The 12175-nt window shown below is 39.5% G+C and overlaps 1 protein-coding gene across 1 annotated transcript in view; it reads right to left on the bottom strand.

The window, feature by feature from the left end:
* The window catches only part of Trappc3l (trafficking protein particle complex subunit 3L), a 53378-nt gene extending 41454 nt beyond the window's left edge, over nt 1–11924 (bottom strand). Inside the window, exons 1-3 of the mRNA XM_021662864.2 lie at nt 11656–11924; nt 8380–8477; nt 511–610 (exon numbers count right to left, since the gene is read on the bottom strand). Of these exons, the coding sequence (XP_021518539.1) occupies nt 511–610; nt 8380–8477; nt 11656–11697 (240 nt within the window). The 5' untranslated portion in view covers nt 11698–11924. The remainder of the gene's footprint in view (nt 1–510; nt 611–8379; nt 8478–11655) is intronic.
* Between the last annotated feature and the right edge of the window lie 251 nt (nt 11925–12175).

Here is a 12175-nt window from a genome sequence, read left to right as displayed (position 1 = left end):
TGCTTGTGTAACACATACTTCACCAGCCAAGCCACCTGCCCAATACCTTGTAAAACACTGTCACCAGTGTGATACACTCACATACACAGCACACACACACTCACACACGCTCACACATAATCTCTTACACACTCTCACACATTCTCACATACATAGATACACACACACACCTTGGTCTTCAGTGCATAATAGTTACATATCTGTACGAAAATACAAAGATTTTCAATCATAATCTCCTTTCTCAGCATCTAGCAACATGTGGAGATGGAACCTGTCTAGTCCTAACTGAAAACTGCCAAACTCAGAAAGAATTCAAGTTGTTTTTTGTTCTTTGTTTTGTTTTTCAGACAGAATCTCATGTAGCTTAGGCTGGCCTAGAATTTGTCACACCTGGAACTCACAATCCTCTTGCCTCAAACTCTCAAATGGTAGGAGTATTGGATTATAGGTGTATATCCTCTTGCTTGACATGTTCCTAGGACACATTGATATAATCAGATATGCATTTACCTGGGCGATTATGTCGACAATTTCTGAATAACTATGGCATCTTCTCACACAGGATCGAGCCAAAAAATCTTCCACCAGCCGCGTCCCAATACCGTAACCCCTGTGGATGAAGTTAAGTATAATTTGCACAGTAGATAACAAACTAGGCCGATGTAACACGTCAAATTGTCTTAGATAATGGGTTTGTGTGTGTTCCACCAACCACAGAAGCAGAGATCAGTGTATCCAGGAAATATTAATTAGTCTCTGCAGGCAGAGGAGTGTGACTGGGGTTGAAGCTGGCCCAAACTTGACTGTAAATTTAGAGAAAGACAGTTGCCTAAGGCCTTAGCAATATTTCTTGCTGCTAGTTATTGCGAAACAGAAAGATCCTTGCTAACTTTTCTGCTGCAGGTGTGGCCCTGGCTGCTCAAACTTCCTTTAGAGTACTCATCATGACAGAGGAGCTGCATTTACATGAGGAGCTGTGCAAGAAAAAGGGGACAGGAACAGAGAAATTTTCTTTAGTTGCCTGTGAAAGTTTCAATACTTAAGTTTCTTAAGTTTATTTCCCTCCGTTCCCATTTTCCCCCTCCCCATGTGTGTGTGTGTGTGTCAGGGTGGGCAAGCAACTTCAGAAAACACGTTTTCACCCCATAGAAACTGGAATGATGGGTTCAGGGGAAGATACATATTTACCTACTAACTCCTCCCCCCACCCACTGCCTCTAACAGTAGCTGAAGTTCAATTCAGAAAACTTTCACTGAAGTGTCACACCATAACAGACTAAGTGGCTAAGATGGCTCAGCAGTGTCCTTGAACAAGACAGCCCGAGAAACTTAAATTTCTAAGAAGGACGCTAAGAGATGCTACAGTCTCTGTCTTTTAAGAACCTCTAATCCAGTTACAGAAATAAGACCTTAAAATAGAAACACAAAGGAATATTATTTTTATTAACTTCTAGCCTTCCCTCACCCCCAAAGGCCTTTACTTTCAAAGCCATATAGAAATAAACAAATAAAACCATTTGGACAGAGCAGCAGAAAACCCAGGAAAAATCAGGGTTGAAGTTTTCCAAGGCAATAGTTGTGCCTTGAAACCTAAAAAGTGGGAAAATCTCTTGTAGCTTGGCAGTTATGGGGAAATAGATTTGAGGTCAGAATCCTTAATAATTCACCAAGCCTACTGAGATGTTCTATTTATTAAGAGCAGGACTTCTGTGCAGAGAGAGGGAGAGATGGCTAACCGTTAAAGGCTAGGCGCATAGCCACAAAGATAAGAGCAGGATGTCTACTCCAAAAGACAGCTAAACGGGAACCTTAAGAGTCCAATATCTGCTAATTATTATTATGTATAGTTTTGAGCTCAGCCACAGAGGGAGGGCAAAGATGAAAAGAATGTAAAGAGTAGCACACGTACCATACATAAAAAATCATGTATATATTGGCTTCCACCAAAGGATAGGTTTCTACAAATACACATTTATATGTGAGATTTAAGATGTGAAATGCTCTCAGAAGCTAGTCAAGAAATTCAAATATGAAAACTTTTTATTTTATTTTATTTTTTTATTAAGCAAGGCCTCGCTACAGTATCTCAAGGTTTCTTCTTTGCATTCTCTTACTACGCTTACGCCTGTTAAGCTATTCACTGGGCTCACCAAGACATATTTTTAATCAAACAGGGGAGTTTCTTTGTCTTCTTCAGCCAATCCACATACAACACAAAATTAATTAATGTAAGTCAAATAAATTGGAGTCGTTTCTGGAAATGCTGCAGCAGCTGTATGTCCTAAGCTTAAGCGATGGTATTAGCTCTCACAGCCTCAGACAGTTCAGCTAAGAAAGGAAAGAGGCTGCAGGTGCCGCGCAGACATTTGCTTCTTTGAAAAAGCAACGATCAAGAAATGCGACAAAATTATTTGTACTGAGCCTAAAAAGAACTCACCGCCTCCCCCCCCCCAAAGAAGAGTGTAAGCACATAAAAATGGAAGAAAATAAGAATTTAAAACTTTTTTTTCAAGTTGTCCTTTGTGGTGACTTTCTCTGCTTTCTCCTGCAAAAACACCATGGACTCTTTTTAAAACTCTAAAAATCCCTAGGCTCAATTTCTCCTTCACCCTGCCTGAATAAATCTTACAATCCATACATATTTCCCTGCCATAATCTGCTACAGCCCTTTTCACAGTCCACAATTAAAAGGTTAAAAAACTCTAGAGCTAGAACAGTTTAAGTGGGAAGGTCAGTTGGGGAGATGGGAAGAGAACAAGTGATGGGGTGAGACAACAAATCCATGGTGTATGAAGAAGCTATAACGAGATCTGATACTTGATAGGCCAATCAAAAATAAGATGATGTCCTGGCTGGGGAGATGACCCAGCCAGTGATGTACCTGCCTTGCAAGCACCAAGGCTCTCAGCTCCCTAGCACATATGTGAAAGCTCGGCGTGGTGGTACAAGTGTGTCTATGAGTCTACAACTAAGGGGATGGGAGGAGCTTGCTGGTAGCCAGTGTTGGCGATCAGTGGGCTCTGTGTTCAGTGAGAGATCCTGTCTCAAAAAGAAAACAAACAAACAAACAAACAAACAAACAAACAAACAAACAAAACAGTTAAGTTGGAGAATTGGCAAGATGGCTTTAGTAGGTTTTGTGCACAGGCCTGATGAACTGTGTTCGATTCCCAGAGCCTGTAAAGTGGGAGAACTGAAACAATCTCCCAGAGTTGCCTTTTGACCTCCACATACATGCTATGGCATGTGTGCATGCGCACACATTTTCACACACACACACACACACACACACACAATAAATAAATAAAAACAAATAAATGATTTAAAAAACAAGTTGAAGGACCGAACCCTGTACAGGTGGCTTCTGTTTTCAGAAGCCATAGGTTATTAAACAAAAAGCTTAGTTCCAAGGTTGGGTAGGGTCCTCTGAGCAACAATACTGACCAGCCAAGCAAAGCGAGTACAGGGGTGCAACAGTGTCTGATATGTGGTAACTGACTGGATTTCATGACCTCCCTATGGGAAGAAATTCACATTTAAGACTGTAAACCCTCCCTCCCTCTTCCCTTCATCTCCTTCCCCTGGTCTACCTAAAGGGGGGTAGTTCTCCACTATTGCCATCTGCCCATAGCTTGTTAAGTCTCATCAGACTGGGGAAGTTGAGGGGGGAGACTTCAATTGGTATACATAATAAATTGTGAAAAAAATGTAAATAAATAAATAAGTAAATAAAAGGGGATAAATACAACAGCAACAACAGGCTGGGAAGGTCCTAGGCTCGAGTAGGGAAGCTACTGTTGTTGTTTTGCTAAGTGGACTTATCAAACTGCTTTATAAATAATTGTCTTTATATCTGTGTAATAGTGCTGCTGCCAGCTTTGGTAAGAGAAACTTTTTTTTTTTATCATATTCTACTAGCATCCTCAACTTGGGCTTCTAGATCTTTGCAATTCCATTTGAAATTGAGGATCAGCTTTTAAAATTGCGCTTAACAAAGGTAGATAGATAGGTTTTGGTTTAGATTGGTTTTGACTGTATAAAATTACTGGAGAAGCATTGCTATCATTTTTGCATTTAAAATTTTATTTTACATTGTGAACAGTTTTTTCAAAATATCATTTTTTGTTATTATAATTTATTACAATTTATTCAGTTTGTATCCTGGCTGTGGCCCCCTCCCTCATCTCCTCCCAATCTCACCCTCCCTCCCTCTTCTCCCTGTATTCCCCTCCCCCAGTCCACTGATAGGGAGGTCCTCCTTCCCTTCTATTTGACCCTAGCCTATCAGGTCTCATCAGGACTGGTTGCATTGTCTTCCTCTGTGGACTGGCAAGGCTGCTCCCCACTCAGGGGGAGGTGATCAAACAGCTTGTCACTGAATTCATGCCAGACAAAGCCCTGCTTCCCTTACTAGGGAACCCACTTGGAGACTGAGTCTATGGGATTTAGGTACTCTCCATGCTTTGTCCTTAGTTAGGGTTATCAGTCTCTGCAGGCCTCCCAGGTCTCAGGTTTTTTTTATTGTTGTTGTTTTGGGGGGGGGGTTGTTTTTGTTTGTTTATTTGTTGTTTTTATTTGTTTTGTTTTTTGGCTCTTTTGGTCTCTTTTTGGAGCTCCTGTCCCCTCCAGGTCTTTCTATCTCCCACTTCTTTCATAAAATTCCATGCCTTCTGCCCAAAGTTTGGCTATGAGACTCAGCCTCAGCTTTGATACCTCAATCAGTAGAGTCTTTCAGAAGCCCTCTGTGGTAGGGATTGAGCATCTTCCCTAGTGTCTGCCTTGTTGTTTAGCTTCTTTAGGAGTATAGATTTTAGTATGTTTATCCTATATTATATGTCTAATATCCACTTATGAATGACCATATGCCATGTGTGTCTTTATGCTTCTGGGATACCTCACTCAAGATGATCTTTTCTAGTTTCCACCATTTGCCTGCAAATTTCATAATTTCCTTGTTTTTAATTGCTGAGTAGTATTCCATTCTGTAAATATACCACAATTCTGTATCCATTCCTCAGTTGAGGGGCATCTGGGTCATTTCCAGCTTCTGGCTACTACAAATAGAGCTGCTACAAACATGGTTGAACAAATGTTCTTGTTGTGTACTTGAGTATTCTTTAGATATATGCCCAGGAGTGGCATACCTGGATCTTGTCGTAGCACTACTCCTAATTGTCTGAGAAAGCGCCAGATTGATTTCCAAAGTGGTTGTACAGGTTTATATTTCCACCAGCAATCAAGGAGGGTTCCCCTTTCTCCACATCCTCTCCAGCATGTGTTGTCACTTGAGTTTTGATCTTAGCCATTCTGATGGGTGTAAGGTGAAGTCTCAGGGTCATTTTGATTTGTATCTCCCTGGTGGTTAAGGACATTGAACATTTCTTTAAGTGTTTTTCTGCCATTTGATATTCCTCTATTGAGAATTCTCTATTTATCTCTGTACCCAATTTTTAATAGGATTACTAGGTTTGTTGGTGGTTAACTTCCTGAGTTCTTTATATATTGTGGATATTAGCCCTTTCTCAGATAAAGGGTTGGTGATGATCCTTTCCCAATCTGTAAACTGTCATTTTGTGTGTGTGTAGTTGAAAGCAGTGACTCATTTATACTCAGAACATTGAAAATGAATGACTATTGAATGCCAGGCTAAAAAATGGGGCCTCAGTATCACTCCTTTCAAGGTGTAGAGAAGACTGTGGATGGAGACACAGAAAGAATGTAAGAGCTGGAAGGATGGGAAGAGGTAAGGAATGTTGACATCTGGGCTTGAAGAACAGAGGACCCAGAGATAAACCCACACACTTATGGACACCTGATCTTTGACAAAGACGCCAAAACCATACAATGGAAAAAAGATAGCATCTTCAACAAATGGTGCTGGTCTACCTGGATGTCTACGTGTAGAAAAATGCAAATAGATCCATACTCTTATCACCCTTCACAAAACTAAAGTCCAAGTGAATCAAAGACCTCAACATAAAACCAGACACATTAAATCGGTTAGAAGAAAAAGTGGGGAAGGTACTCATTTGTACTCCTGAACAGAACACCAACAGCACAGGCTCTAAGAGCAACAATCAAAAAATGGGACCTCATGAAGCTGAAAAGCTTCTGTAAAGCAAAGGATACCATCATCAAAACAAAATGAATGCCTACAGATTGGGAAAGAATCTTCACCAACCGTTTATCTGACAGAGGGCTAATATCCAGTATATATAAAGAATATATAAAGTATATATTAAAGAAGCTGAAAAGCAACAAATCAAGTAATCCAATTAAAAAATGGGGAACAGAGCTAAACAGAGAATTCTCACTAGAGGAATAGCTAATGGCAGAGAAACACTTAAAGAAATGTTCAACCTCATTAGCCATCAGGGAAATGCAAATCAAAACGACCCTGAGATTTCACCTTACACCCATGAGAATGGCCAAGATCAAAAACTCAAGTGACAACACTTGCTGGAGAGGTTGTGGAGAAAGGGTATCCCTCCTCCACTACTGGTGGGAATGTAAACTTGTACAACCACTCTGAAAATCAATCTGGCGCTCTCTCAGACAACTAGGAATAGCACTTCCTCAAGATCCAGCTATACCACTCTTAGGCATATATCCAAAAGATGTTCAAGTACACAATAAGGACATTTGCTCAACCATGTTTGTAGCAGCTTTATTTGTAATAGCCAGAAGCTGGAAACAGCCCAGATGCCCCTCAACTGAATGGATGCAGAAATTGTGGTACATCTACACAATAGAATATTACTCAGCAATGAAAAAAAAGGAAATCATGAAATTTGCAGGTAAATGGTGAGAACTGGAAAGGAACATCCTGAGTGAGCTGTCCCAAAAGCAGAAAGACACACAGAGTACATACTCACTCATATAGACATGTCATATGGGATAAACCTACTAAAATCTGTACACTTAAAGAAACTAATTAAGAGGGAGGACTCTGGCTAAAATGATCAATCCCCATCCCAAAAGGCAAAGAGAATGGACATTAGAAGAAGAAGAAAACAGGAAACAAGTTAGGAGCCTCCCACAGAGGACCTCTGAAAGGCTCTGCCCTGCAGACTATCGAAGCAGATGCTGAGACTTATGGCCAACTGTTGGGCAGAGTGCACGGAATCTTATAAAAGAAGTGGGAAATAGTAAGATCTGGAGAGGAGAGGATCTTCACAAGGAGAGCAACAGAACCAAAAAATTTGTGCACAAGGGTCTTTCCTGAGACTGATACTCCAATGAAGGACCATTCATGGAGATAACCTAAGACCCCTGCACAGATGTAGCCCATGGCAGTTCAGTGTCCAAGTGGGTTCCATAGTAATGGGAATAGGGACTGCCTCTGACACAAACTGATTGGCCTGCTCTTTGATCACCTCCCCTTGAGGGGGAGCAGCTTTACCAGGCCACAGAAGATGACAGTACAGCCACTCCTGATGAGATCTGATAGACTAGGATCAGAAGAAATGTGAGGATGACCTCCCCTATCAGCAGACTTGAGGAAGGGCATGCCTGGAGAAGACAGAGGGATGGTGGGCTTGGGAGGGGAGGAGGGAAGGGGGGAAGGGGAATACAAAGTGAATAAAGTGTAATTAATAAAAATTAAAAAAATGTATTGTGAATGTGAAAGAGTCACAGTGACACCAACTATTATGTGTAATAGACATGTGCCCAAAAACATTTAAAAAGTTAAAAATAGTGACATTGTTGTAATAATTTGATGATCATTCGATTATTTGGGGAAGACTAGAAGGTTGAATATAAACGAGAGGAATCTCCACTAATAAAAAGGAAAATGGGCTTTATTTAAAAAGGAAAGATAGGGTTTTTGTATTCTAAATAGTCTTTAAACACTGGAGTAATGGAAGTACTGTACAAGAAAAAGACACTCTCCTTTCCATCAAATCCCTCTTATATCATTCTTCTTCACAGGCTACTACTGCTAGTTTTCTGTTTGTTTGCTTGGTTATTGCATAGCCCCAATACGCAATCCATGCTTATGTAAGCAAATATCTTCATGGTAAGGAATTATGAAAATTTTAAATCAAAGCAGATATTCCATCATCTTTCTAAAAGAACCTTTAGCCCATCACGTTGTCTGCTCATACGTGACTAATAATGAAATCATTTCCAACCTGAGAAAAGAGAATTCTGTATTTGATAGAGAGGGGAAATTCTTTCCTATTATTTTAAGCTGAGTTTTAAGAAATAATGTTCCATTCTCATAGAAGCCGAGAAGGAGCTGATGAAGTAGAGCAAGACATTAGAAACAGGGAAAGAGAGAGAGAGAGAGAGAGAGAGAGAGAGAGAGAGAGAGAGAGAAAACTCAGTAATATCAAGACGCAGTAGATATTCTGTAGCAAGGAGACTTCAACTTACATTTTATCTAGGTATTTGTTCACATCCTCATCTTTTTCATAATCCTTGCATAGCTGAGCAACCAGAGCTCCATAGGTGAGTACAAAAAGGTCTTTGTTCTGTAGGGGAGAAACATGCATGGCTTTGTTACAGGCAATTATGATGGTCTATTGCTGTGTTCTTTATTTTTAATCTATGGGTTGAAATCACACCTGGGCATCAACTGTTCACCCGTCTCACTCAGCCAATACTGTAACAACTTGCACTCTTGAGTCATCATTTACAGAGTGCTAGGCTGGGAGATGAGCTGAGAAGGAAGTCTACCTTTTCACATGAGAAGGTAGACTTCTCTCATCTTCCTTCGCATTTGTATCTATTGCATATCCTGATGTGTATTTTTATGGTGGAAGGTTTTTTTTTTAACTATTAATTTCTGATACAATCATCATTCTGGAAAGACTTATACTTTACACTGCCCGTTTTCAGTTGTAAAGAAAAAATGGTGAGTCTCTGCATGGCCCCTTCTGAATCCTGGATCTACCAAGGTGGGCTTCAAGTTGATCCTGACCACATTTTTTTTTCTCTTTTTGCTTAAAGAGGAGAGTTTTAGAGGACCCAAATATAAACATTAGTTGCTTCTTTTTTTTAATAGAACTTCAAATTATGTTCCATTTTTTGTTACAAATTAAAAGCAAAAAGGGGTTCTAGCCAAGCTTCATTTAGTATAGATAAAATGAAAATAATGGAATCAGAACACAAAATTTGATTAGTGCATTTAAAAAGTCTGTCTTGTTCCTGCCAAGAAGTACTTCCCCTGAAAGGGAAGGGAGCCTGGTGAGGACATGTTCCACACAGTCCATCCTAAAGGTCCCAGACAAAGCAACTTGACTATCCATGTGGAACCAGAGGGCCCCTCAACTCCATGCTCCGACCCTAACACACAGTTAATCACTGAGGCATATGTGTGAAGGGAGCAGAGAGGAATGGAAGAGGGAGAGGGAAGTGGGACCACTACTGAAAATAAGCTTGTTTCATACACAGCATTAGATTTTCATGAGAGGTCAAATATGGATTTCAGGCTAGGAGGGCCATCTTTACCTCTACCAACAAGGGTCTCAGCTTTATATGGAGGGTAGTGGAGGCCTGATAATGTTTGGGTTTATATTTGAGCGATGGATGTGAATGGCTTAAAAAATAATAAAATATTTATTCAACCAAATAACTTCTATAAAACACCATGACTTTTGATAGAAATAATTCCAACGTTAACTCAATGCCCCAGTGTCCTCACTTGGGGACAGCTGAATGAGTTATGTGGATTTATATTATGACAAATGTGCCTCCTTGTTAAGTGGAAATATTTATTGATGATAAAATTTTAAAGAATCTAAATATTATTTGGTAGATATAGGCCTAATTTATGTGAAAACTAGAAATAAAATGTCAAAAGTATACATAGCATAGACATAAATTACTTTATATTGCATGTTAATTGGTATTGTGGTAATATATACATTTCAGGTATAGGAAAATAATGCTAATACTTTTACTAGGAAATAAGGGATATAAGCAAAAGACATGAACAAAAGGAATGTTAACCTAACACTAAGGGTCACAAATATTCAATTAGATTCCTGGTAAATACTTCTGGTATCAACTCCCGAAGAGCCTCAACATAGAACACAACAAATACCCAAGAGTTATAGATGAAGCTTCTGTCTAACATAGAAGAAACTGCAACAGAAAATAAAACACTGTTATGTACCAATGTTGTAGCATAGAAATAAACAAAGGTGATGAGTGTGGAGTAGGAAGGGGAAGGAGCAGGGAGAGAGAGAGAGAAGAGGGGAGAAGGGAGGGAGAGGAAGAGGGAAAGAGTAGAGAGAGAAAGAAAGGATGCTGGTGAAATGGAAAAGGAGGGAGAGAGGGGGAGGGAGAAAAGGAATGAGGAGAGAGAGAGAGAGAGAGAGAGAGAGAGAGAGAGAGAGAGAGGAGAGAGAGAGGGTGGGAGACGGGGAAATAGAGAGAGGGAGGAAGAGAGAGGAAGGGGAGGAATGTGCTTGTTGCGACTCTACCCAAATATGAACTTGCACAAAGGAGAGAGAAAAAATTGTGCCCCTGCTATCTATCTGTTACAGCCTCCAGCCTCAGGTATTTTCTCTCCCTTGGGATATACTAATACACCTTTAAACATGTTCTCCCCCCCCCCGCCAGGTTTCAAGTACAGTGTCTTCATTTTGCTTTATGACCTGAGATTATACTTTGAACTGCATTTCTAGCAGGTCTCAAATCCAAACTACAGATCCTAAGAAATATCAACAGGGATTTGTTTACGATTTTTAAAACAATAAAATCAATCACTTTCATGTGAAAAATAGAACTCTAGTAATTAATTCCAGTGGTTTTGGGTATATCAGTATAAAAAAGTTTTAAACTGGTGTGTGTGTGTGTGTGTGTGTGTGTGTGTGTGGTGATTTAGGCACAATATGAATTCTGTGCTATACATTTTTGTCATTTAATAGCTCAACAGTTCAAATAGTTCAAGATCCCAGAATGGCATACAGAATGCTTGTAGGCGTTTCCAGCTGGTGTTCACCAGGTTCTCAATGCAGCCCTGAGAGCACACGGATGAAATCACCTAATTCTACTAAATGCTCACCAGTCCCTGAAATAATTAACACAGCATTAAACATAACCATAAGTTTTCCTACCTGTAATATCTGGATTGTTAAAGCTACAGTGAAAGGTTTTTTTTTTTTAAGTTTTAGGAATAAATGAATTAGGAATATATAGAAAGAACAACAGTGTACATAAAATACAAACAGGTTTAAGACTATGACTTAAGGAATGACTTTTTAATGGCAATCTTTTGATTCTTCATATTTGATGCTCTTTTCCTATTCAATTTACACATAGTTGACTGCACGTTTTATTTGCTATTTAATGTAACATTAAATACAGCATATTAATTGATATTTTCATATTTTATCTTAGAGGCAAAAGGAATATTTGATAGTTTATTCAAGTCATCCATCAGCAAAGCATGCCCCAAAAATCTGTATAAAAATTGATTAACCTGCTACACTATTAAGAGATACTTGTAACTATTCCCAGTAGGCTCATTCCCAAACATCATCTTTGCTTCCGAATTGCTACCTTCTTCTTGCAAGATTACTTCCCAAAAATACAAAAAACAAAACAAAAAACAACAACAAAAAACTAAAACATCCCTCAAGGAAACATTTGCTGAAAGGTAGAAGCAAGGCTCTTTGAAAAAAAAAAAAAAAAAGGTCTTACTATTTTGTGATATTCTGGCTTTTTGTGTGCAGGGCGAGACATCTCTCCTGGTAGGTAAAGAATGTTCTTCGGTTCTTTTCTTTAGTCTGTGACTTAGACAAGCATCAGTAGTCCTCTTGCCTCTTTCTCAGCAAGTTCCTCCTGGCTTTGAGGCAGGAGTGTTCTCCACTGCCTTTGCCCTTTGCTGAATGGAAGCAGAAAAAAATGTGCACAGCAGCACTGTCTGGTACCTCTGGAACCTGATGCTGATCAAGGAAGAGCCTCACTTGTAATCCAGGCCCATAAAAGCTCACAGTGTGTGTGAAGTCAAACCCAAAGCACCAAGACACTAAAAATTCTGTAGCCCCAGGGAGTTGATGAGTGGTGTTTTGTTCTGGTGCCAAGGCATTGCTTTAAAGTCATGAACAGAAACTTTCACAATCCAAGATAGATCTAAATGTTTAGCATTATTCACTCTGTATTGATTGTTCTATGAATCAGAGCGATAAGATCAGCAATCCTTAAGCACTAAATTCTTAGT

This window comes from Meriones unguiculatus, chromosome 20 (assembly GCF_030254825.1).
Source record: "Meriones unguiculatus strain TT.TT164.6M chromosome 20, Bangor_MerUng_6.1, whole genome shotgun sequence".
In the NCBI taxonomy this organism is placed as follows: domain Eukaryota; kingdom Metazoa; phylum Chordata; class Mammalia; order Rodentia; family Muridae; genus Meriones; species Meriones unguiculatus.
This window is presented reverse-complemented; position numbering and strand designations above follow the sequence as displayed.